The sequence below is a fragment of the Choloepus didactylus genome, chromosome 1, assembly GCF_015220235.1.
Source record: "Choloepus didactylus isolate mChoDid1 chromosome 1, mChoDid1.pri, whole genome shotgun sequence".
Classification (NCBI taxonomy): Eukaryota; Metazoa; Chordata; class Mammalia; order Pilosa; family Megalonychidae; genus Choloepus; species Choloepus didactylus.
In genome coordinates this window covers 198,957,199-198,984,071 of record NC_051307.1, presented here as the reverse complement: position 1 = coordinate 198,984,071, position 26,873 = coordinate 198,957,199, and the positions used below count along the sequence as shown (strand labels likewise).

Here is a 26,873-nt window from a genome sequence, read left to right as displayed (position 1 = left end):
ATTCAGAATCAGGCAGGATCACTATATTTGGAGGGATATCTCCTCAAGGTTCTGCTTCTGGTACCAGGTCTGTATAGTCCTGCCTGGGAGATGAAAGAGGAGCACAGCCTGCCTGGGGAGTTTGACGGGTCAGAACACTGTCCTGGAGGATTGGAGAAACCAGACCAGCTGGCTTTGATCTGGGCAGTGGTGGTGGTGATGGTGGTGGTGGTGACAGGGGCAGCAGCTTTACTTTCAGTCCTCTTTCTTTATTGAACCACCCAAGGATGTGGCCTTTCGACTCCAAGGGTAGTTGCTGGGATGCCGGCGGCAGAGGGGAAGTGGCCCTGGCAGGCGAGCCTGCAGATCAATGGTGTACACCTATGCGGCGGGACCCTCATTGCCCCTCAGTGGGTGCTGACAGCTGCCCACTGCATATTTGGGTGAGTGTTTGGGGCTCATGGCCTTGGGCTGGGTGATATGTCCCCTTCCCTAAGCTTCCTCTTCCTCATCTAAAAAAGGGGGCCACAGCCCCATAGTTTTTTTATTTAGTCTGGGGTGAGATCAGAGATTTTGATTTCTAACAAATTCCCAGGTGCTGTTGATGCTGCCGATCTGGGGTCTACCCTTTGAGAACCCCTGGGCTAGTGTGATCAGGGGTCTGGAGAGGGGAGGTGGATTGCAGGGAGGGAGGAGGCTGGTGGATGGCGCAGAAGGATGGGGAAAGGCTGGGAAGCACTGGGAAGGTGTGAAAGGAGAGTGTAGACTCTCCAGGGACTATGTGAGGCACATGTCTTCCCCCTGCAGCCATTTGGACTACACGGTGAAGCTGGGAGACACAAATTTGCATCATAAATCCAGAACGGCGGTCGTGGTCCCAGTTCGGGGCATTATTTCCTATGAGTACTTTAATGTTAGATCTTTGAGTCATGACATTGCTCTCATTCTGCTCGAATTCCCTGTGAACTACTCCTCGCACATCCAGCCTGTGTGCCTCCCTGAAAAATCTTTCCAGGTGGAAAGTGATAAGGAATGCTGGGTGACTGGATGGGGCCGACTGGGAGAAGAAGGTGAGACTGTGAGGCAGGAGGCAAACTCTGGGCAGGGCGGTGGCGGCTTGGTGCCCTGGAGTGGGCATGAAGGCTAAAGGGAGGGACAGAGAGGCAGATTTTCTAGCAGGTGGATGAGGGTGGAGGGTGGAGAAGATGCTGCCAGGGAATAATTTAACAACTGTGTTTTCAATTTCTATTGGTATGTCAGTGCTTGGGGCCTTGGTGGGGCCGTGTCCAAGGCAGATTTCAGCTCAGGGGGTGATGAGCTCACTGCCAGCCAGAGCTGCCCCTCACAGGAAGTACCTGCCTTGGTGGGTAGGGAGATTTCTGTCCCCTGGCTTTTAGAGGACCCCTACTGGTGAGGCTGTAGGGCCTCCTATCCCTAGGGAGAGGTTGATTTGGTACATTTGGGGTGTTCTCTGTCCTGCTCAGGACAGTAAAGATGCTTTACCGATGCATGGGACACACTTTTACTATTATTCCTCTTAGAGTGACAGATGCCTGGTTATCTCAGGCTGGTAAATCCTTGCCTCTCTCTCTTGTGATCTGTTCTTCCTTCTTCTGTCTTGGTTTTGCTTCTTACTCCTCCTTTCCCCATGTCAACTTTGGGCCTCATTTCCTCCTGTGTCAAATGGGGTCAAAACCCACTGCCCTGCTTCCTCTCAGGGGGTGTCTGTGTGAAAACACAGTATCAAGACCCAGAGTGGGTGGGTGGGTGGGGGTCTCCCTGTCCTGTTTGTTCCACTTATGCACATCCACTCAATCCTAACTTGTCTCTCTTCAGGATCAAGGCCGATTGACCTTCAAGAGGCTCAGCAAAACATTGTTCACTTTAAGAAATGTAATGAGATGTTCCAGACAAAGTTAAGAACAATTAGAACCTTGGTGCGCAAAGGAATGATCTGTGGCTATCACGAAAAGGGAAAAAACCCCTGCTGGGTCAGTTCATCGGCCCCTTGCCACCTCTGTATTTCAGTTGTCCCCTAAAAGTTTCCTCATTCCCAGGCAGCAAGACCTGCATTTCTATTCAGCCCCTCCATTTGCCCCTTAGTTGAGTTAAGGAGATTGTAGGAAGAAGTGCCCCAGGGCTCTCCTGAGCTGGCCTGGCCTATTACTTCAAAGGGGACCAGTCCTTGCTGCTTGGGGGTGCTGCTGGGCGTGGGGAATTTGGGGGTGGGTAACCCTAATAATGCAAGTTCCATTAACTGAGTTTCTACTATGTGGCACTCACTGTGCCAGTGAGCCTTCACACACATCATCTCAGTTAACACACATCACAACCCAGCTACATTTGAACCAGGCCCCAGAGGATGAGTGTTTTGAGTTTTTGGAAACAAAACAGCATTTCACGGAGAGGGAACAACATGTGCAGTGGCTTAGAGGTCTGTGGGAGCCTGTCACATTTAGGGAATGTTGTACCTGTCTGGAGCAATGAGGTAACAAATGTGGCCAGAGTAGTGGGTTAGGCTTGGAGGATGTTTGGCCTGGAATGCTGTGCCAAGTTTCTATACTTCTATCCAGGCAGGACTGGGGGTTGGGGTGGGGATGGAGGAGTCAGATTTGCCTTTTAGATAAATGACTCTCCAGGCTGTGTGGTGAATAGACTTAGGCTAGAAACTTGTTTTCATCCATAGGCAAAAGATACTGAGTCCCAAGTAGGACCTGGGGCAGTGAGGTGGGTGAAGAAGGTGGGTGTCAGGTTGAATCATCAGTTCTCTGACTGACAGCCTGTGGAGGTGGGGACAAGGACCCTGAGTTTCTGACTGAGGTGGCTGGTGGTGGGGCACACAGAAGCAGGTATGGGAAAGGACATGTGGGGTTGTTTGAGGTGTGGGTTGGGGATGGATGGGAGTAGGTGGCTGGTGAGTTCAGGGTGTTTGGATGTGTGGGTTTGGAGATAGGAAGAAATTTCAGGTTAAAAGAATTTGGGGACCCTCCATGCGGAGGTGATATTCAAAATGTTTAGCAACTATGGATGCCCAGAACTAATCAATCAAAATAGACACTGGCCTTATAGCTGAAGTGGAGCTCTAGAGACTGCCTACTGTGATACCCTGTTAGTTGCTGGGCCTTGTGGGTTCAGAGAAGGTCATGGGGAAGGGGTAAGGGAAAGTGGAGGAGTAGGGGCACTCAGAGAATTTCAGAATTTTACCAGCTGGTACTGCTGTATTGAGGCCAACTGGCTTTAGTTACATCCCCATGTCTGTGTCCCTGAGCACCTGGAACCTAGGCCTGGTAGGGCCTTTATGGTGTCTAGGGAAACCCCATGCTTGCCTTTCCCCCAGCACCCTGAAGTGCAATCAGCCTGTTCTGATGGGGATCCGTTTCCATTTCCGTGATTTGTTTCTTTCTCTTTCTCCAGGGAGATTCTGGGGGCCCCATGGTCTGTGAATTTAACAAGACGTGGATCCAGGTGGGGATTGTGAGCTGGAGCATTGGCTGTGGTTATAAACGCTATCCTGGAGTTTACACGGAGGTTGCCGAATACAGAGATTGGGTCAATGGTGTCTTAAAACAGGCTTCCTGCCTTGTTTCTGGTGGGCTTTGCATCACATGCCTGTTTCTGGTGCTGTCCCTGGGCATCCTGGTGACCCTGTGACCACCCTGCCCACTCCCCTCCTGGTTCTAATTCTTGCAGCAAGCTTCTCCTCCAACCTCCCACTCTTTCTCACTGCCCTTTCCTCAAATTCTGGTTAGGATCACTGACCCTGTGGAGAGCCACACAATAGAGGATGGCAGCGAGGCTGGATCCCAGAACATGTCCTGGCCCAGTGCACCTGCCACCCGCCTCAGTCACAGTAAAGCTTTGGCTGTGCTCCTGGAGTCTTCACTGTGCTCTGCCTGCTGGGAAGGAGAAGGGTGAAAGATCCCCGCTAGAGGGCCAGCTGACCTGCCAGTGGAACTTAATGATTCATCAACATTTTGGAGAACATCTACCAAAAAAAGAGAGAGTGAAGGTGTCTCCATGTCCCTGCTGAGGTTTCCATGTTGGACTCAGCTGTCTGGGGCTGGGAGAAGTTCCCCTGCACCCCGGTGTGGATCCATCTTGAACAGACAGCCCCTGCCACACACACCCTCCTGAGGCAACCCAGTCTTGGAACCCCCTTCCTCAGTGCCCTAGTGGCCACATCCAGAGACACCCAGTTGTGCTGAGGCATTATGGAGTCCTGAGATTTAGATGTCAACTGATTAAATACTTGAGAGTTTCCTGTGTGTTCTGAAGCTCTGTTCACCTGGGACATGGGTTGCCTATAACATACTCTGAAAATAACTCATTTCCCATTTAACTAAGGAAGATAATCATGGTCTCAAACTTTAGAAGAGCAGGAGGTGAGGAGCCTGCCTATTCAGATGAATCAGAAGGAAGGTTTTGGTCTTCTGTGCTACCTTTGCTCCTGTTTAGCCATCAGCATCTCTACAGAGAACTTTGTGGCTGAGTTTAACAGCCACTGCAGCTTGGAATAGGGGATCAAAAGAGACTGGGACTGGGAGCAAGAGTGAAGTTGGGGCATGAAAATCTTCCATCCTTCCACTCCTTCTTGCTGCTGTCCCTGACTTTGTGCCTAAAGATCTGAGTTCCCACAAGGAGGAGGGCCAGAATGATTTACTCTATATGTATTGGTTCTTTACCTTCACCACAGGGCCTTCTGTTCTAGAGTACTGTCTGTCTGTCTGATTCTCCCCCTCCTCATCTCCTGCTCTTTGCCCTTGCAAGGTCAGTGTTACAGTTCCCAGGAGGACTCAGTAGGCAGTTTGTGTCAGTCTCACCTGTTGCTGGAGGCAGACTTCATTGCCCCATTGCTTACATCACCCAGTCTATTAATGAGTACATTTTTAATATACGTTAAGAAACCACTGCATATTCAGGGATTAACAAAATAAATTTAACATCTTGAACTTGCAGCATTCCAATCAGCTGCTTTTGGCTAGCAGGCAGCTTTTCCCCATCTTGTAGCTCCACTCTTGGTCCAGTGGTTCAGGCTTTATCTGCATCAGAATCCCCTGGAGGGCTGTTAAAAACACAGATCACTGGTTTTCACCCCAGGAACTTTCAATCCTATAGGTCTGAGTCAGAGCCTGAAAATGTGCATTTCTAACAAGTTCCCAGTGGATGCTGATGCTGTTGGTCTGGGACTTCACTTTGAAAATCACTGCTGTGCATTAAGGGCAGTGCATTAAGGGCAGTACAGGAAGCAACCTCCTCTGGGACTGCCTTGGCATGGAAGTGGCACACATCACCTCTACTCCTCCTATTGGACCCCTCAGATGCCAGGCTAGGGAATGTAGTCCCCAGAGTCCAGCTGCTTTCCAGTGGGTAACCCACATTAGACAAGGGAAACAGAATCTATCTGGTCAACTCCCATTATCTGCCACACCCAGCAGATCCATGGGCAGCACCTGTAAGCAAAAGCTCCCACAGGACACATGGCAGGACCCAAGGCCTGGCACATGCCACCATCCCTTTCAGTGGCAATGACCCTATTGGTGGTCCATGGAAGAGGATAAAGCCCTAGACCCGCCTTTTCTTTCTCCTTGCTTCTTTCCTTTCCCAAGGCTTCCAGTTCAAGTGTTAGGTCCAGCTCAAATGGCACTTTCCCAAAGACATTTAACCCTGATTTCCTAGCCTTATTGTTCTTTTCCTTTCTTGTACTTTCCACATCTTTCCAGATTTTTCCAGGCAACATTAATCCTGAAACTCTCCAGTGTGCCAGGCCTAGGGACTGATGACCTGGTCCAAGGCTGAGCAACGCCAGGGTCATCGTTGGTCCAGGGCGCCAGGGCACTAGGGGGAGCCCGTCAAGGACTGGCCTCCGCGCGAGTAATCACAGACCCAGGGCGCCCATAGCGCCATCACGAGGAGGGGCTGCCAGAAGGGGCGCCATTAAGTTCTGGAGAGTTGTCAGGACTCCAGGGCTCCGCACGTGCAGGAGGTGCCGTCACGTGCCCGGGATACTGTCACGTGTTGGCGGTGTCGTCACGTGCCCGTGCTCGTGGGCGCCGTCGTGGTAGCTTCCTGGTAGCATCTCCCCAGGCCTCAATGGCTGCCCCGCCGTCCCGCCACCTCAGCGCTGGATCCGGACCCCCAAGGCCCTCTGTTCTGAGCCTCCGCCTCCTGCTGTTGCTGCTGCTACTGCGGCTGAGCCCGGGTGAGGCGGCGCCTCCTTTTCAGCCCCGCTCCCCGCTCCAACCCCGTCCCCTCCCCCGCTCCCTACCCGCATCCCCCACCCACTCCCCGCGGGGCCCCATCCCCGCCCCCTGAGCACTGCTCCTTTGCAAGCTCCTTCCTTGGCATTGGAGGCGGGGGCCTGGTGTCTCAGCGGGGGCTATTTCTTCCCACTGCCTTCGAGCTGGCAGTTGTCCTTGTGACCCACTCACCCCACAGTCACCGCTCCCTCCCTAGTCATCTCCTTTCATGGCCTCACCAGAATCTGTCCTCAGCTGAAATCTCAGGAGGTCAGCGATCTTGAACTCCTGCTCTCCACTCCCAGGCCTCACCTGCCCTACAGCCTCCTGGGGACCTGAAGTCAGTAGGACCCTTCCATTTTTTCCTGTCAACCACTTCCTTCCCCTGCCAGTGTGGGCATGGGGGCTTATGTGGGAATCATCCTCTGAGTAGCTTCTGCAGGTCCCTCACCCTCTACCCCTCCACCCAGGCTCTCTGTGATCCTCCAAGGCAGCCGGGCACCTAGGAGGATCAGAGATCCCACCTGGGCATTCAGTCTTGGTCAGGTTAATTGGTGGTCTCCAGCATCAGCTTGGGCTGTGCCTGCCCATCCATCTACCATTCTCTGTCCCCATCCTCTTAAACTAATACTTCAAAATTCATCTCCCCAAACTCTCTATTCCAGCCAGGCTTGCCTCACTAGCAGCTGCTTCATTCACTTAGAAAATGGAGGTGCTCACGTGCAGTCTCCGTTGACTCCTCTGCAATCCCAAGGCGCTCCTCCAAACTTGACATCAACACCATCCTCACAGACTTAGGGAACAGAGATGTTCCTGCTCAATGTTAGCCTACCCACCCATGCCCTTGACTGAGGGCCCTTCTTGTCTTATGCTCCTTCAATCATCTGTCTCATAGATCTTTATCCTCTTGTTTTCCGTGTGCTGTGTTTCCTTACCCTATCTCTTTCCTCTTCACAGGCAGACTTCTCAAAATGATAGTTTTCAGTTCATCCCCATGCTTCTTCACCTGCCACATTCCTCAGCCACTTCCTGGCGTGTCTTTGACCTTGTTATCGCTGATCTTTCTGCCATTCCCTCATTTTTCATTTTTCTAATTCCTTGGCTTCTCTTGGCCCATGGTCTCCTGATTCTTTTCTACCTCAGGGATAACTCCTCTCTCCTGTGTCCCTCCCAGGCCACCCATACGCTGTTCAATCTTGAGGTATTGGTGTTCCCTAATGCCCACGTCTGCTCCCTCCCTCTTCACTGCTCCCTGGGTGCGCTCACTTGCCCTGGGCATGGATCTGCCATTTATGTGATGGTGCCTCATGAAACAATGTGTCTGGTTGTGCAGCCAGCCACTGGACCTCTCTACTTGAATGACCTAAAAACATCTCAACCTCTTGGAATCCAAAACTGAGACCCGCATTTTTCTACAAACTGGCTTCTCTTCTCACTCTGCTCTGTAAGTGGACAGCATTCCCTCTTCTTCAAAACCAGAAACTGAGGTGTTATCCTAGACTCATGTCTATCCCTAAATCCCCCATCCAACTCACCATATCTGTTCTTGCTGCCACTTCCTCATTTCAGACCTCCTCATGTCTTGCCTGGGTTCTATAAAGCCTCTAGTGGGATCTCACTGCCCTCAGTCTTGTCACCTCCCTGTTTGTTCTCCAAGTTGCCTTCACTATACATACCTGACCATGTCATGCCTCTGTTGCCTTCCCTTCTCCCACAGGATCTTATCCACCCTTCTTGGCATGGCTTACAAGATCCTCCATGATTGACCCCTGACTCTCCTTCCCGGCATCATCTCTTGCCATCACAGGCCTTGCCTTGCAACCTCTGTAGTCTTTGACACACACTGTGATGTTTCTTCTGCAAGGATTGGCATTATTGCTTTTCATTTCCAGTTTACCTTCTCATTTTAAAGATAACCCCTCCTCCCAGAAGCTTCTCTTGTCCACCACTTCTTCTGGGATCGCTTGACACCTGTGACTCTGTCCCTGCACCGATCTCAACAGGTGAAAAATGAATGTTCACTGCACTCCCCTCACTGCCCACTAGATGATGTGCTCTCAAGGGCAGCCTTTGTCTGATATGCCACCTTTGTCCAGGCTGGAAACAGAGGGGGAGCTCAGAAAATATTTCATGAATGAATGAATGAAACATGCACCTCCTCCCTGTCATACTGCCATGGTCTCTTGCTTCATCTCTGTTCCCTTTCTCTCTTTCAGGTTACAAAGAGGACAAAACCGAACCAGGTGGGTAGGGTGAACCCCAGCTGCAGGAAAAGCTCCAGGATCTAGGAGGGTATGGCCCAGATGTAGGGGACATTTCTTCTGAAGGGGGGGTCAAATGGATAGTGTTTCTGGGTCTTTAGGAAACAGGAATTCAGTCTAATTGACAGTTTAGAGGAAAGAGGATTTGGATGTCTCATGGAAATGCGAAGTCTCTTTGAATTCAGCTTAGATAGTGTCTCCCAATATGTCATCTGTCTGTTAACTGTGTTCATGGAATCAAAAATCCTTGATTTTGATGTAATCAAATTAATCAGTTTTATGCTTCATGGTTTTCATTTTGAGGTTTTGTTTAAGGAGTCCTTTCCCATCCCATGTCACATGTCTACTGTTAACTTTACAGTACACAAAAAAAGTGAAAGTTAAAACTTTCACTTTTAAGTCTTTCTGTGCAATTTGAAAGGAATCCAGTTTTGTTTTTCTTATTTATTTCTTTTGGGGTGATTGAGTTTTCCTAACACCATCAACTCACCAATCCATCTTTTACCACTGGTTGTGGTGGCTCCTTTATTTACGTTAAGTTCCTATATTATATGGGTCAACCTCAAGCCCTGTTTTCTTTTCCATTTTTCCCATTGTCTGTCCTTGTGTCACTTCCATACTGTTCTTGTTCTTATGGCTTTGATGTGTGTCTTAATGTCTGCTGGAATATTAGCATGTGCTAGCACAAGTGTCCCTCCTTTGCTCTACTTTTTCAAAGACTTAGCTATTCATGGACCTTTATTTTTCTATTTCAGTTTTAGAGTAAGTTTATCAAGTTCCTCAAAACTTCTAACTTTTGGAAAATGAATTTATATATTAATTTTGGGAAAAATGACATCTAAAATATTAAGTTCTATTTAAAAGCAAGGAATATATCTATATCTGATCATTTTCAATGGCCTTTATTCAAGTTTTAAATTTGTTACCACACAAAATTTAGGTGGTGTTGATTAAGTTAATTCCTAGATACTTTATAATTTTTCACTACTGAGAATGTATCTTATTTGGAATATATTTTCTAGTTGGTTGTGCTGGTGTAGAGAAATATTATTGATTTTAAATGTAAATTTTTTTAAGTAAATTGTTTTATTGAAGTATTACATACATGCAAAAAAGTGTATAACCGTAAGTCTCCAGCTCCTATACAGTGAGCATACCTGTACAACCACACCCATGTCAAGAAATAGAACAATTCACAGAAACCCCCTTGGACCCTCTCAATTACTTCTTCTGCCCTCCTATTGCAAAGTATCATTACTTCTGACTTCTGAAAGTATAGATTTGTTTCGCCTATTCTTTAATGCTATGTTATGTTTGCTTAAGTTTTGACATATGACTTTTATAAAGCTAAGGATTTCCCTTTTATTCATAGTTTTCTAAGAGTTTGATTTTCTTGGTCATGTATATGTGTTGACATTTTCTGTACCTATTGAGGAAAGCACATGACACCTCTTAGCCTGTTTATGTGAAGAATACACCTAGGGCTCTTCCAGTGTTGGACCACCCTTGCATGCCTGGGATACACCTACATGATCATGGTGTATTGTTTTTAAAAATTGTTAGCTAGCATTTTATTTTGAGTTTCTGCAACTGTCTTTATTCATAAGTGAAATGGGCTAATATCTTTCTCTGGCATTTTGGGTTTGGTGTAAAGATTACTCCAGCCTCCAAAAATGAGCTAGTCAGCTTTCCTCCTTTTTCTTTTCTTTTCCTTTCCTTTCCTTTCCTTTCCTTGTTTCTTTTCTTTTCTTTTCTTTTCTTTCTTTTCTTTCCTTTTCTCTCCTTTTCTTTTCTTTTCCTTTCCTTTTCTTCCCTCCCTCCCTTCCTTCCTTCTTTCCTTTCCTTCCCTCTCTCCCTCCTCCCTCCCTCCCTCCCTTCCTTCCTTCCTTCCTTCCTTCCTTCCTTCTTTCCTTCCTTTTATACTGGATCAACTTGTATGAGATGAGATTTAATTGTTCTACCTTGAAAGTTTGATAGAACTCTCCTGTAAGCCCATCTGTGCCTTGGGACTTGAAAGAAGGGAGGAGGTTGATCTGTTTCCGTATCTTTAATGCTTATTGAACTATTTGTGTTTGTGTTCAGATCTATTTTTTAGAGTTGTATTTTCTCTCGGTTCACTTTCAGATTCCTTCCCTTGTTCCCATCAATGTGTGTTTCAGTCATCCTCTCACGACCCTCTTTTGTTTACTGCTTCCAATCTGATGGGCTTTGGGAAATCTAATCCTGTAATTTGTTAGAACTATGTACAAACTAAAAGTGTGTGAGCTGTGGGTGAGGTGCCTCTGAGGGCTCCATACTAGGAATCTTTCTTGAATGGTCTGCATAGATTCTCTAATTCAGAAGTCAGGAGATTTTCTTGACTCTGAGGCAAAGGGGGGTGGGGGTGAGGAGATAAAGGCCTTTTGTATCTAAGAGATGTGGCAAAAATTATAGCTTTTTAGGAGTATGGCCTAGAGACATACCCCAGATATAAGAAAATGTGTTTCTTGGTTTGGGGGCTCCCTTCCCTGCTTCTCCCTTGTTTTGAGGTTCTGTGTTCGTTGCTTCCTGTGTATCTAAGTATCTCCCTCTCTCCTGCTGCGATATCTCTATGCCTCTGTCTTGATGCTTTTGATCTCGGTCATTGTCGCTTTCTATCTAGACTTGTGCCTTCAGGCAAGCCCTGCCCTTCTCTCACCCTCTTTCTCCCCTTTCCTTGAAATGGGAACAAGCCTCTGAGTTTACAGCCTTGTGCAAATCGACCCTGGGGGGCATCTTGATCTCGGTTGTTCTTATCCTCCTCTATGTGGCCACTGTGTCTTCCTCCACACTTTTTCCTGAAGTTTGTGGCAAACCCTTGTGGTTGGAGAATTTGAAAACTGGGCGCCATTGGCCCTGGGAAGTGAGCCTCCGGATGGAGAATAAGCACGTGTGTGGAGGAGCCCTCATTGATCCCAGCTGGGTGGTGACTGCTGCCCACTGCATCCAAGGGTGAGTGTGGCCCATGTGTCCAGAACTGGAGATCCAGCGCTACAACAGGCCCAGCCCATACTCCTGGCTCCTTCCGTGAACAGTGGAGGTGGTGGTGGGGAGGGTGGGAGGGGGGCCCCAAACAGGGAAGAGTCACGCTCACAATCACAGGGGCTCAGGAACTGAGCTGGGGAAGGAGCACCCAAGCCACAAAGCCTGTGTCCTAAGCAGGGCAATGAGGAAAACTCAGCACACATTTCCTAGCTCCCACACATATACATCCACACCTACACATCTGGCCACGCAGTACACAGACCAGACCACCTTGATTCAGCTTAAGCGGTGAGTGAGGAGGCAGTCAGATCTTTGACCCTGAAGGCCCCCAAGCTTGATTAGGCAAGATGGACAGGCAGAGCTGATCAGGCAGGGCTTCTGCTAAGGGAGAGGGTCCTTGGGGGAGGCAGGTGCCGATGTTTGCTTGGGAACCTAACATCTTCCAGGTCGGGGTCTGTGTCTTCTGCAGCATAAAAGAGTACTCGGTAATGCTTGGCACCTCTAGACTGAAGCCTCTGGACTTCACTGGTGCCCTCAAGATCCCTGTGAAAGACATCATTTTGCACCCCAAGTACTGGGGCCGGACTTTCATCATAAATGATATCGCCATTCTCCAGCTTCGCACTCCAGCCACCTTAAGTGACTATGTGCAACCCATCTGCCTCCCAGAGCCCAACTTCCACCTAAAGGTTGGGACGCAGTGCTGGGTGACCGGCTGGGGTCAGAGTAAACAGCGATTCTCAGGTGAGCGGGATGAGATGGGGGACTGGTACCTGTGGCCCCTGGTTCTCTGGGTGTGTTAGAACTGCTTCTCACTTGGGAAGTATTGTCATAGGGTACACTTGTGGGCTTGACATGGGCTCCTCTTTCAGGCCTAGCAATGCCTCTTACGAAAGCTCAGAGATGGGGATTTGTTCATAGTTTCACAGTGAGTGAAAACTTGGAACATCTCCCGCACGCCAGGTCCTTGGCATTGGCAATACATGCCCTGCCTGCATAGACTTTGCAACTGAGCTGTAGGTGGGGTTGCAGGCTGACGAGGAAAGAGGCAAAGACCTCGTTAGGTGTTCTTGAAATGAAGTTGGGAGGGATCTGGGATGAGCTCTGGGCAGAGAGACTGCCTGAAATACCTGAAGGAGGAGCCAGTGTTAGGTGGCAGAGGGAATAGACAGTGCAAAGCTCAGAGGCTGGAGAGAGGTAGCATGTGGCTGGGGTCTGGCTGGGGTCTCAACTTGTAAGTGGCTGTATTGGCACTTGGATCATGGCCTGCTTGGTTCACAAATGAAAGCTTCCCAGAATAGGGGGTCCCAAAACAGAGCCTTAGAGGGCAAGGGGCTTGCCAGACATGGTCCTCGGTGCAGGGGAAGGCACCAAATGAAGGAGAGTACGGAGGTGTGAAAGGGTGTGTTTTGGCCGAGTCTGGAGGAAGGAGGTGAGTCACTGAGTAGGAGTGAAGGGTCGGTGCTCACACTCACTGGGGTTCCTCCACAGCCAATTCCACCTTGAGCCCACAGCTTCAGGAGGCGGAGGTGTTTATCATGGACAACAAGAGGTGTGACCGGATTTACCACAAGTTGTCCCTCTTCCCCCGCATCGTCCCGCTTGTCATGGGCGACATGGTCTGTGCCACCGATTATGGGGAAAACGTGTGCTATGTGAGTTTCTGGGAGGTCCCGGCAGCTCTCCCTCTGTTGGGAGTGACTCCAGGGTGGGGGGCAGTTCCCTGGGGAGAGGTTCACTTGGCTTCCCTCCTTGTTACCATCACCAGGCAGTGTTCTATTCCAACCTTCCCTCCCCTTTGACTTTGATTTTGCCTTACACTCTGGGGTGGAAGTTACTGGTCAGTGCCTGGATGGGGTCCCCGGTGTGGAGCCAAAGGAAGAGCCCTAAGGAGTGAGATCCTCCATTCTGAGGCTCCAAGGGGTGAAAGAATCTTCCAAACAGAACTCAGAGGGTGGGTATCCGGGGGACCCTGGGGCCCAGCTGGCCCAGAGCTCCCATCATTCCTCTCTCTTTGTCCAGGGGGACTCTGGTGGGCCCCTGGCCTGTGAAGTGGAGGGCAAATGGATTCTGGCTGGGGTGTTGTCCTGGGAGAAGGCCTGTGCCAAAGCACAGAATCCTGGCGTGTACGTCCGCGTCACCAAATATGCCAAATGGATCAAGAAGCAGATGGTCGATGGGGATCACCCAGGCACCCGCGTCTCTGCCTGGCTCCTCCTCCTGTCCCAGCTGCTGCAGCCCCATGTGGGCCTCTGACTCCCCTGCCTTCCTCTTCCTGCTTAATATATTTCTGCCCATCTGTTCACTTTCAACTGCTCTGTGTCACTTTGTTTTAATTGTATCTCTAATAAGTAGCTTGTGAGTAGAATTTTTTTCCTACCCAATATAAGAATATTTGTCTTTTAAAAGTAGAATTTTATGCATCAACATTGGGTGTGATAAAATACATGTTTAGGCTTTATTCAGTTATCTTTGTTTTACTTATAATACCCAAAGTATTCTTTTCCACAAAGGAAAAGGAATAGATAATATCTCTCTTCTCTGGAATATATTTTAATTGTTGGGTATATATGTATATATATATATATGTGTATGTGTGTGTGTATTTAATTGTGGGAGACACACACACATATATACATACATTAACTTAGATCGTGGATGACTGATCTTTCCCTCTCTCTCTCTCTTTTTCTCTCTTTCTCTCTCCTTCTTTCTCCCTAGAGGAAATGTGATTGTAGAGATAATCATTGTCTTGCTTTTCTACCATCAGCATGATCTGTAAAAATAGTCTGCCTGTTCTTGAATTTCATACAGTATGAACACTTTTGTATCTGATTTCTTTCACTAACGATATGTTTTTGAGATTCACCCCATGTAGCTGCATGTAGCAGTAGATCAGCCATCCTCATTGCAGTCAAATATTCTGTGTGTCTGTCCTACCTTCAGTGGCAGTTGGGTAGTTTTCCAGTTGGGGCTTTTTGCAGTGGCACTGCTGTGACAGTCCTGTATGTTGTTTCCTGCTCCACGTGTGCATGAGTGTCTCCAGGGCACACAACCAGGAGAGGAACTGCCCAGTTGTGGGATAGGCAGACTTTCTGCTTTCCACAGTTTTCCACAGTGGTTGCACCAGTTCCTCTCCCTGAGCAGTGGGGGAACAGCCCTGTTACTGCATGTCTTCACCAACACTGGGAATGGAGTGGAGCAAGACTGAGCTGTCCTCTTGGGAAGTGTGGGGAGCACTGGGTCCTTGAGAAAGGGACTTCAGTGGAGCGGTGGGGAGGGATGCCAAGATGTTATTTCTCCTGCTCATTCTTGAAGACCTAGGCCTGCAGGCTGCTGAGAGCATCAACTTCCTCTTGAAAAGTCACCTTCCCAGGCCAAAGACACACTTAGCCTCCCTCTGTTCAGGAGCTGCTCTCTTGAAAATAGAGTTGGAAGAAGGAAAACTTCAGTTTCAGCTCAATCATGCACTGTTGGAACTAATCATCCTCCTGCTAGTGCCCCTGTTTCCACACCTCCAGGGGGCCTTCGGTGGGTCTCCATAGAGGAGCTTGGGCTGGACACTGGTGGTGCTTCCTGGGTCAAAGCACCAGGTGCTGTCACAGGCTCAGGACTAGGCACAGAGGTTGCCATTAAGGGCCAAGGCTGAGCATCAGGTGGCTGCTGAGGGCTGGGCCCAGGGGCCACCGTCACAGGCCAGAAACCAAGTGCTGCCCTGGCCCCCGAGCTGGGTGCCAGGTTCCCTATTCAGGGAGGTGCCTGGCAGCTGCATCACCTCATGGCCCTGGCAGGACCTCGCATGGCCACACCTCCTCCTCCTCAGTGGAGGCCCACTCTTTGCTACCCTGAATGAACAAACCCTGAGTTCTAGAATCCTCACACAGCAGAGATTCCCCACCTTGCCCTGCCCTCACATTCCATTATGAGAACCAGTGAGAGCCGGGCATCTGCTTGCAATGGCAGGCGGGCCAGAGAGTCTGCAGGGCTTTTTCCCATCTCCATATACTACTGTCAAATTTGGGGAGCAGCGTTATGTTGAAGGTAGGGCTTCTGGGACCTGGGGGAGAGGCGGGAGGGGTCTGTTTGCCTGGCTTCCAATATCAGTTGTCCCCATGCCTGAAGGGCCTCCATTTGTCCGTATCCTGATGGGCACATCCTCATCAGACTGCGTGGTGTGCCAAGCCTCCAGAGCCAGGTGGTATCAGGGCAGTTCCCATTTGCAGGGTGACTGTGAACACATAAGAGAAGAGCCTTATTAAAAGTTGAGGAACAAACTGTTCATTGAGCAAATGAGCTTGTATGAGAGGCAAAATCTTAGGAGAGCCAGGACTCAAGATGCTGCTGCTGCTGCTGCTGCTGCTCCAAGTGGCCATGCCCCCTGCGTCAGCTACTGCGCAGACAGCTTCACGTCTCGACACCCTGTGAGGTGGGCTTACCAATGCCCCCATGTCACAGGCCCAGAGAACTTAAGCAGCTTGTAAGTGGTGGAGCCAGGAGTCAGTACCAGTTTTTAGTAGTCTCTTGTAAAAAAGTTTGGGACTGTGAGTGACGGAGGGTCTCTGGGCTCCCACCCTAGCTGACTGCTACACATGATCTTATGGTGGCAGCCCTGGCTCAGGTCACCCGCAGCCGCCCATTCTGCTTGGCAGAGAACATGCTAGGGGTGGTGCCTGTGAGTGGGGACATCCCCAACTCAGGGACTTTGTTTTTCCCTATCAGTGCTTGACTCCTCACTCCTGGAACAGTGCCTTGGCCACTGACTGACTGACTGACTGAATGGGTGGTCTCCTTCTACTCTGAACTGTGCAGTGCCACCCCCTGAACTGCATCTGTGATGTTTTGGGGTTGTGTGGATGTGTGCTGCTCCGTGTAGGTGACCGTCATGTGCTTCTGTGCCTCTGAAGATGTGGAGATGGGTGTGGGACTGTGACTGTCCAGGAACAGTGCTCATGGAGCCAATACACGTCTTCCCATGACCATGTGTGAGTATGGACGATGACATCAGAGCATAGCTTGGAAATGGGGGTACCTCACTGCTCTGACTCGGGAACTCACAGGGTAAGAGGTGGACTGTGGTGGAATCTGTCCGCTGAGTGTCTGGCTGTGTGTGGAAAGGCAGTGCTGTGCCTATGACAAGGGTAGAGCCACAACACCCTGCACCCCCAAATAATCCATCATGACTCCCCCCCAGATTCAGTTCCATACTTGGTGCTGGCATCTGGTGCTGGCATCTCCAGGCTGAGTCTCACAAATCCTGTGTCTGCTTTTGGGGTAGGAGGTCGGAGTCAACATTGTCCTGGACATGAATTCTGAGGGTGCGCTTCTCTGAGACTGGGGAATACAGAGGCAAAGCCCAGTCCTGCTCCTTAGGACTGTCACTTTTTAGGTGGTGACGTTCTTTCTGTAGAATCCTGGTTCTGTGGGGCCTCAGCTTTGTGAGAAAGAAAAGGGCAAGCCTCCAAAAGCCTCTCCTTCCTCCCAACCTGGAACAGTCTTGATTAGGACAGGCTGTGATCTGAAAGGAAAGGGTAATTGTAGACCCAGTGTAGTGTAGGAGAAGGGCCTGAAATGGGGCTGCCCTTGGAGACGACATAAAATAGGACAGCCTGGGGAGTCGAATGGGAAGGGCCATGGGCGAGAATGGAGCAGCAAGAAGGCAAGGGAAGGCAGCATGCCATGGAGGCTTGGGGGGCTGTGGGGGGGCCCTGGAAATCCCTGCAAAGGCTGCTGGGAACCAGCCATTTATGTATGATAGTGCCAGGAGTGCTGGTATGAATGAGCCTAAACATCAATTGTTTGTGACCCTCCGAGGGATTTCTACAAGGCAAGGCTGGGTAGATACTTCTACGAATACATGTGGACCATCATAAGTTATTAGCCTTGTCTGTTGCTGTCCCCCAACTCGCCCCACCCCCACCACAAATTCTCCCAGGCAAAGATAAGTCTTGTTACTGCTGCTGAGTCCCTGATGCTCAGTGCTCTGTTCGGCTCTGCATGCTGAGGTGCTGAATGAAACAGAGACTCTCTGTAACCATGTCAGCCGGTGCTGGTGTAAACACGTGTCCTGCTTTGTCTCTGTGAGGAGGTCCACAACCACAGGTAACAGTTTATTGATCAGTCTGAACTTGACTGCGGGCAAAAAACAAAAGACCATTTTTTAAAAAATCTTGGTGGCCAAACCTTGCTGTAGAATCTTTCTCCCGTTCCTGTCCTAAATGACGTTCAGTTGTTAAAGCCCAGTCCAGGCTGGTCCAATTTAAAATCCCAATCTCATAACCAAGTCAGTGGAGCCTCCTCTCCTCCCATCCCTGCCCTCCAAGGATGCACCCACTGCGTGCTGGGGTCAGTGAGTGGGGCAAGGGGGAATGGACAAGTACCTTTGCTTACTTCCTTGTATGGTCACAGAGCCCACACCTCCAGGGGCGGTGGTCTGTATGAAGGCAGGCCCTAGAGCTGTACAATGGGACCTCACTGTCTACTTCTTGGCTACAGCTGACAGGCAATGCTGATCACTTGAATCCTGTCACCACCAGCTGGCAACTCACACCCCTCTGATGTCTACCTTCTCCTTCACTCCCCCAATCATCTGCTTGTATATACTGCTGTATAAATGTCTGGGGTTCGTTGGGGGTGATGGTTCAGCTGCCTCATAACAAGTCCTGAAGGGGTTGTCTGGTCCTGTTGTTCGGGAGACACTCCAGAAGGTGGCTATCTGTTGCCTCCGTGTCTTTAGTTTCCAGTTTCAGGGTGGTAGGAATGCCCCTTCCCACAGGTGCATGTGGCAGGGGCTGCTTGTGATGGAGCTGGAAGGCAGCTCTCTCTGCCTTGACAGTTTGCTGTGTACAGGGCTCTGAGGGAGCTGCCCTTTGCTAGCACAGTCCGCCCTCCATCTCTTTCCCCAGAGCCCTGGTTCCACCCCTGTGAGCGGAGCAACATCGCCTGCAGGAAGGTGAGGGGGAAGCTGGTGGAGGAAGGCAAGTGGCCGTGGCAGGTGAGCATCCTGTTCCTGGGCATGCACATCTGCAGCGGCACCCTCATCAACCCGCAGTGGGTCCTCACGGCTGCACACTGCTTACAAAGGTCAGTTGGGGCAGCTGGCCAGTGCCCGAAGCATTGTCTTCTGACCTAGGGGGCCCTGGAGAATCTGGGGATCTGGAGGAGGGGGCCTGGCCAGGCAGCCCCGTGCTCAGCCCAGCTCTCTCCGACCACTTCTGGCCTCCCTGCTGGCAATCTGCCTTCCACCCATTGCCCTGCAGTTCCAGGAACTCCAGCGAGTATTCGGTGAAGGTGGGAATCCAACGCCTCTCAGAAAATGACACTCAGCTCCTGCTCACTCACATCGTGATCCACGAGAAGTTCAACGATCTCATTTCTCAGGACATTGCCATCCTGAAGCTCCGGAATCCCATCACCTGGTCCCGCCAAGTCAAGCCCATCTGCCTCCCTGATGCCAAGTTCAAGCTATCTGCTGGCACCATGTGTTGGGTAATTGGGTGGCAACAACCAAAGAGTCAAGGTGAGTGAAGGCAGGCAGAGATCCCAAGATACCTGCCTCCTCAGAACACATTCCCTCTGCCCCACCATGGGCTCATTCCTTCATTCCATTATTTGCTCATTCACTCAGTCAGCAAACATTTCCTGAGCACCTACACGTGCCCTATACCGTCCTGACCCCTCTGTTGATAAGAAGCTATACACAGTGTTGTGGTGGAAAAGACCGCAGTTCCCAACGTCAAGTTAGAGCCAATGCCAAGCCCCCACCCTGCAGCAGGACTGGCAGACAACTAACCCTCAGCTTTTACCGGGGTTCCCTGTCTGTGGGTTGCACAAAGGCCATGGTCTCAGGAGGTACTGAGGCACTGGGGAGGACTCTTTAGTCATTGTGTACCCTGGTTACCGCGGGGCACCCGTAATTCCTGGAGGTCTGGTCCCTGTTGGTGCCACCCTGGGGTCCCAGAATCTGGGAGCCCTTGTGGGGTCCTGCCTTCCAGGCAGTGCCATGTGGCCAGTCACTCTAAAGCTTTTCCATGCTTAGCCCCCACATTGTCTTGGAAACTGAAATATTGGGAAAGCCTCTCCTTGTTGTCACTCAGGGCCTGGATATCTCTCTGAGCCCACTGGGAGACCTTGGCTTAATCTCTTTAATGAGTTGAGCCTTTTACAAAAGTCAGGCTATGGGGTGGGGTTTTCCTTCATCACCATCCCAGGAAATGGCCCTTTCTCCCACGTTAGTAAATGTGGACAACTCCAAGATGGAGATGTGCTGAAAAGTTGTGGGGATGATGAGGCAGGATCTCTCTCCCGTCAGGGACCCTGAAGGCCCCCCAGCGTCTTCAGGAGGTGGCTGTCAAGATCAGAAGCAATGAGTTCTGCAATCAGCAGTACCGATTCCTCCTCCCAAAGGGCCAAGAACTCATCGGAAAGGACATGCTATGTGCCAGCTCAGAATGGGGCACAGACTCCTGTAAGGTGAGAGATGTGGACTGGGACACAGAGGGGGCTTTCGGGGGACACACTTTCCTTTTCCCATGGCACTGGGAGATCTTGCAAAAATCATCACCTCAGTTTCCCAGTCTGTGAAACAGGGGTGAAAATACTTTTTTGCTCCTGCCCATGATGATGGTAATAATCTCAGTACTTTTCAAGTCATTTTAACACTGCTGAACACCAGCCCAGATCTGGACGTAAATGGCAGAAGTCACGCTTCTGCCACTTGCACCTTCCATTCAACATTGTGTTTTTGAGATTTTTCCATATTGATACATGCAGCTCTAATGCATTAATTAACCACTCTCTAATATTCTCTTTTGTGAATATATGACAATTTATACATTATCTTTTTTATAAACATTGAGGTAGTTTCCAATTTTTCCATATCACAAACTGCTGCTCTGAATGTTCTTACACACTTCTCCCCATTTACATGTTCCAGAATTTCTCAGCAGGATGCACCCTGCCTGGAATTGGCAGATTGTGAAGTGTGCATACCATCATCTTAAGCCTTATTGCCAAACTGTTTTCAAAGTGGTTGTAGTAAGCTATACAATTATAGCAGAGTTTGAGAGTTTCAATTCTCCATATCCTTGCCGACTTTTGGAATTATCAGACTATAAAATACTTTCCAGTCTGATGGGTGAGAAACAGTGCCCCATCGTGGTTGCAGTGTGCATGTTCCTGGTTACTAGTGCACTTGTGCATCTTTTCATATGTTTTTTCACCATTTGTGGTTTCTCTTCTATCATTTAGGCACGTCTTTACACATTTTTTCCCATTGTTTGTCTTTTTTAGTTTAATATATTTTTGCATTCTGGATACTAATTCTACATCTATAGTGTGCATTGCAGATATCTTCTTGCAGTTTTCCTTTAACTTTTTGCTTTGTTTGAATGTCTTTTGCTGAACCCTGATTTTAGATTTTATTTTATTGAAGCATATTAGTGTTTTCCTTTTTGGCTACTGTTTTTTTTTTTGCAGCCTTTTAAAGAGATCCTCTTTTTCCTGAGGTCATAAAGACATTTTCTTAAATTTTTTCCCCCTAAAAGTTTGAAAGTTTTGTTTTCCACATTTGACTCTTGAATGGCATTCATTTTGTGATTGATGCAAGACAGTGACCTATTTTTATTTATTTCTCATGTGGAATACCAATTGTCTCAGTGCCATTTATTTGAAAAAAAAAACAAACAAACCATTTTCTACATTGACTGTCACCATCTCTCTTATACATCAGGTTTCTCTCTTATACACAGGGGCCTGTTTCTGGGCTATTCATTTTGTTTCCTTGGTCTGTTTGTCTGTTGTAGCACCAGCATCATGTTGCATTGCTTTTTATGCTGATAGGAAGTCTTGGTATCTCATAGGTCAAGTCCTCGCATCAATTTTTCTTCAAAATTTTCTTGGTCATTCTTGTCTCTTTACTTTCCAATATCAACTTTGGATTCAGTTTAAGTTCTACCCTGCCCCCCATGAATATTGAGGTTTTAATTCAAATTTGACTTGAATATATAGATTAATTTGGAGAGAATTGACATCATGATAACTCAATCTTTTCATCCATAAATATAGTGTATCCCTCCATTCATTTAGGTCTTCTGTAATATCATTCCTTAAAACTTTAAAACTTACCTCAGAAGCATTTTGTTCTTTTTTTTAGACATGTCCCTATGTATCTAATATTTTTGTGGTTGTTGTAAATGGTATTTTTAATATTATTTTTCTAACTGTGGCTGGAATAGAGAAATGCAAATAGTTTTCTAATATTGATCTAGTTGAACTCTCCCTACTTCTAATTTTTTGTTGAGTCTCTTGACGTTCTATGCAGGCAATTGCACCATCTGCCAACCTGAGGTTTTGTTTCTTCTACTCAAACCTTATGCTTGTAATTTCGTTTTCTCATTGTACAATCTCGAAGAGGTGCTAGGACAGGAGATTTCCTGTTCTTGTCCCTGATATTAAAGAGAAGACACCTAGGCTTTCTCCACTAAGTATGATATTTGCTCTATCTGGTGAGGCAAGTTTACCTCTATTCCAGGTTTGCCAACAGAGTGCTTTCGTTTTTTAATCATAAAATGGAAATTGAATTTTATCAAATACTTTCCCACCTTATCTGAGATGATTACAGCCATGATTCTCCTGCCTGTAAACAGGGTGAGTATCTGAATAGATGTGTTTACGTTTCTGGGAACACTCACCCAACTTGGGCATGAATTTATTTATTTATTTATTTATTTATTTATTTATTTATTTATTTATTTTTAGTATTACTACTGTGTTTGGTTTGTTTCTTTTTTTTAGTTACGATTTAACATTTCTGTGCACAAATGAAATCAGCTTTTAATTTTCCTTTTTGAACTGCTTCTGGCTGATTTTGATATCAAGATTGTATTAGCTATATACAATGAATTTAGCGTATTCTCTGTTTTTTATTCTCGAGAACAGTTTATTGTTCTTTGAATGTTTAGGAGAATTCTCCCATAAAACTGTCAGTACCTGTTTTCTTTAGGCGGGGAGGCAGATTTTAATTCCTGATTCCAGTTTTTAAATGGTGGGTTTGTTCATTTAAGGTATATTCAAGTATTTCTTCTTGAGTCAGCCTTGGCAAGATGTGTGTATTTGTACATACACCATATTTGTATGGTTCACTTCATCTAAGTTTTCGAATTTATCAACATAAAATAAATCATTCTTCAAGTTAAAAATTATTTTTAAATCTCTGTATATGTAGTTCTGTGTTCCTTTTTTTTTTATCCTTAACATTGTTTATTTTTGCCTTCTTTTTTCTTAGTTTATCTTGTCAAACATTTGCCTATTTTGTTCTTGTCTTAAAGAAACACCTTTTAATTTTTGTAATCATTAGTATTATATCTTTGCTTTTCATGTGAGTTATTTCTGCCCCAATCTTTATTATTTCCTTCCTTCTTTCAGTTATTTTGTTCTTTTTCTAACTTCTTGAGTTGGACACCTGGATAATTTATATTTGATCTTTTCTGTTTTCTAACACAAGCATTTAAAGTTATAAATTTCCCTCTAATATTGCTTTTGTTTCATGCCACAAATTTTGATTATCATCCAGTTCTAAGTATTTTATACTTTCCCTTATATTTTCTTTTTGACCCATGACTTATTTAGAAGTATGTATTTCCAAATGCATGATTTTTGTTGTTGGTCCTGATTTCCAACTCAGTATCTCTATGGTCATAAAACTAGTCCACATTGGTACCATTCTGTAGAATATGCTGAGATATTTTTTGTGATCTGGTATGTGGTTAAATGTTTTAAATGTCTATTTCATTATTGTCTATTTCTGTTAATTCTTCTTTGGTTTTCCTTGAGTTTGATTTGGTTTTCTTTTTCCATCTTTTTGAGCAGAAAGTTTTACTCCTTCTAGTTCTTTATTTAAACATTTAAAGCCATGAAATCACATTTTAGTTGAACTTTGGATTCATCTCTTAAATTTTGTAATGCTGGTAATTTCATCATCACTATTTTATTTTTAAATATTATGTTTTATGGTTTGGAAGGAAATGCACAAGCTCATAAAAATAAAAATAATAAATACATAACTGCAAAAATTAGAAAAAGTTTCCTGTAATCACACTACCTAGAAATTTCCACTTTTAATAGTTCAGTTTATATTCCTAACACTTCTTTCCATACATATATAACCCTTACTATGTTTTAGGTTTTTTTGTGTGTGTTTTTTATTTTTAATGAAAAGACAGTTATAATTGCATTCACTAACTTTTTAGCTTTCACTTAAAACAGATCTTGGGCAACTTACCATATCCATATGTATAAATATGTTCCATTCTCCTTCACTACTGAATAATTCTTTCATATGGCTATGTAATAATCTATTTAACTGTTCCCCGATTGTTAGACATTTCTACTATACTAGAGTAAAAATCTTTGTTCATGTATCTTTGCAAATTTATTCAAGTATTTCTCTAGAGTAAATTTTTGGAAGTTTAATTACAAGATCAGTTGTATACACACTTTAAATTTTAATAAATATTGACAAATTAACCTCCTTAAAGATTTATTCCATTTATGTTAATACCAATGATATATGAGTGCCCTTTTCCCCCATAATCACCAGCAGTAGACATTATCCTTATTTTAACTTTTGCCCTTTTGGTGGACTAAAACGTCCATCTCATTTTTGTTTTAATTTCATGAAACTGAGCAATTCCGTAAATTGCTTGTGTAACGGGATACGTAATAGGAAGTTTCGACAGAGGCATCAAAATACAACATGCATCAGAATCCAGAGAGAATTGTGTGACTGACATTTCCCTGCATTCGTATATCAAAGGGTTCAGAGTGGAGACTGGAAGGTGATTTTGTGAGGATTTCTTGGGACAGAGCTGCTCCTGCGCTGAGTCTCCCCCCTTCCCCTTTTATGGGGTGGAGGGTACCTGTCCCCACCTTAAGTATACCAGGAGGACCACTCAGTGAGTGTGAAGTGGGCTCCCTGAAGCCAGGGGCAGGTCAGGTGTAAATCCCTCCAGGCCCAGAGAGCACCCAGTGCCTGCTGCCTGCACTCTCCTCCCGCTTTATTTAATCTTGGTGTGTTCAGGAGACACCAAGCTTAGCCAGATGGAGTAGGAGGAATGGACGCTAAAGGGCAGAGGGGAGAATACACACCTGGTTTCCTCTCTCCCGGGCCTCCTGAGGATGTTTCTGTGACACTTAATCATAGTGATTTTTTTTTTTCCCAAGAGTGAGCAAAAAGTCCTGGTTCATTTACACCTTTTTCTGTCCTTTGCCCTTGTTTTTTTAATTAAACTATTTTTATTTTTATCAAAATAATATTATATTTACTTTATGATTTATGAAAACTCTGGATATTAAACCTTACACTAATTAGTGGTGATGGAGCACCATGTCTTTTCCAAATTGGTATCAAATGTTCAGAAAACTTTATATTTGTATACACATGCACATTTAGAGAGAGAATAAAGAAAATATGTAATTTGCTTCACAATTAGTGAATCTGGGTAAAGAATATTATTATTACAACTTTTCTTTAAGTCTGAAATTATTTAAAAATAAAAACCTACCAAAAAACCTTGAGTGCTAGAAGTTTTAAACTTTTGTAAAATGCTTTATATTTTACTCCATTTGTCCATCATTTACCCTTTTTTATGTGTATGTGCATTCTTTCCCTTTACAGCTACTTAAAAATTTTGTATTCACATTTATCATTATTTTCCTCAATGATATTAGTTTTTGTGCTGTGCATGGAAATATCTTTTGCACTTCAAGATTATAAAATTATTTACTCATACATTTTCTAATTCTTTTCATTAAATAGTTTAGTTTTGAATCAACTGGAAGGTTGAGAGAAGGAATCCAGCTTTATTTTTCTCCAAATGATAGCCAGTTATGTACAAGTCTTTTATTGAATAGTTGTGGTAGTTTGTGTGTGTGTGTGTGATAATTTTTTTTATTATATTCTAAATTCTATCTTATTTTTTTGTCTTTTTCTGCCCTTTGCAGTCTCATTCTTATACCACCACTATTTTTCTAAAATTATTGTAGCTTTATGATTAATTTTGTATGTGGTACAGCAAGTCCTTTTTCTTTTAAGCAATTTACCTGGCTGTTCTCTCATGTTTATTCTAACTGAACAACTTTAGAATAATGTCAAAAAGAAAATTGTGTAGGAATTTTGGTGGAAATTAATAGACTAATTTAGGGAAAGTAGACATCTTTTTTAATTTGCTCTATTTCTTCTTGTTCCAAGAAGGAGTTTGTAGCTTTCTCTATATAGTTCCTGCAGGCAACTTCTTATGTTTATTCCTAGGTGTTATATATTTTGTACCTATCATGAATAGTATATTTTCTTTCATTGTATTTTCTGTTTGCATTATATATTGATTTTTTTATGTGTTTACTTGGCGACCAGCAACCTTCCTGGATCTAATTGATTTTCTTCCATTTTCTAGGCACAGAAACATCATCTGCAGACAATGATAGATTTACCTCCTTCTTTTCAATGTGTATGCCTCTTATTTCTTCTCGTCTGATTGCAAGGCCTAGAACAACGTTCCAGAACATTGCTCTGTCTTCTAGGAGACATTGTGTCATTTAGTTTTAGGTGTGTCTCTTGTAAACAGCATAAAACTGGTTGCTATTTTTTCAACAAATCTGAGAGTCTGACCTTTAATCCATTTACCAAGAATAATGTTTCTTTTTGTACCACCCACCTTGCATTTTGGTTTGATTTTTTTTTTTTTCCCACACCACTTTTCCCTTTTAGTGGTCTAGAAGTTATATGTCTCAATTTCACTCTACTACTGGTCACCGTATATTTCCCACACCATATTTAGACTCAAATTAACACCTCCAGTAACTCACTGTCTGCAGCCTCCTCCTCAGGGAGGAGGAACAGGAGCTTTCTTCATTTCTGTTTCTTCCTTTCCCTCCCTGTAATCACCCTGAAAACATCTGGGAGTTCAGCTAACTGAACCTTCTATTATTTCTAAGAGTTCCTGGTTACCTGTTTTGGGCTTCCCAGGACTACACTCATATGAGCTGCAATTAGTAATGATTTCGCCTCTTTTATTTCAGTGATTTTTACCTCTTTTTTCATTGTTTTTGGATACCACTCCCCAACACAACCTTGAGTCATAGGTGTGCTTTTTCTTGTTGCCGACTTCATGGAAGTGCTTCTCACATTTCACCATGAAGCATGGTGCTAATTCAGCATATAATCTGTCGAGTAGAGTTGTTCCTTTCTACTTTACTATACATTTTATTTCAGGAATGGATGCACTCTTTTATAAAATGTCTTGTCTGCACCTATCAAGATGACTCTGCTCTCTGACTCTTAATGTGCTGGCTCGGTTCTGTGAGCAGATTTCCTCAGTCCATCCACCCTGCATTCCAGGAA

General features: G+C 46.0%; 3 protein-coding genes across 3 annotated transcripts; all 3 read left to right on the top strand.

Annotated features, from left to right (window-relative positions):
* The first annotated feature begins 300 nt into the window (after nt 1-300).
* On the top strand, nt 301-4,203 carry LOC119528614 (serine protease 44-like). Its single transcript, XM_037828940.1, has 4 exons — nt 301-422; nt 787-1,049; nt 1,816-1,970; nt 3,394-4,203. Exons 1-4 carry the CDS (start codon nt 301-303, stop codon nt 3,628-3,630), a joined length of 777 nt encoding a protein of 258 aa, XP_037684868.1. The 3' UTR covers nt 3,631-4,203.
* Nucleotides 4,204-6,069: 1,866 nt separating this feature from the next.
* On the top strand, nt 6,070-13,735 carry LOC119526683 (putative serine protease 45). The gene is made up of 6 exons (XM_037826005.1): nt 6,070-6,178; nt 8,432-8,458; nt 11,299-11,446; nt 11,949-12,223; nt 12,971-13,134; nt 13,502-13,735. The coding sequence occupies exons 1-6, from the start codon at nt 6,070-6,072 to the stop codon at nt 13,733-13,735; spliced, it is 957 nt and encodes a 318-aa protein (XP_037681933.1).
* Nucleotides 13,736-18,328: 4,593 nt separating this feature from the next.
* LOC119528604 (serine protease 46-like) lies at nt 18,329-26,037 on the top strand. Its single transcript, XM_037828931.1, has 4 exons — nt 18,329-18,559; nt 18,736-18,995; nt 19,788-19,948; nt 25,927-26,037. The coding sequence occupies exons 1-4, from the start codon at nt 18,492-18,494 to the stop codon at nt 26,005-26,007; spliced, it is 570 nt and encodes a 189-aa protein (XP_037684859.1). The 5' UTR covers nt 18,329-18,491; the 3' UTR covers nt 26,008-26,037.
* The last annotated feature ends 836 nt before the right edge of the window (nt 26,038-26,873 follow it).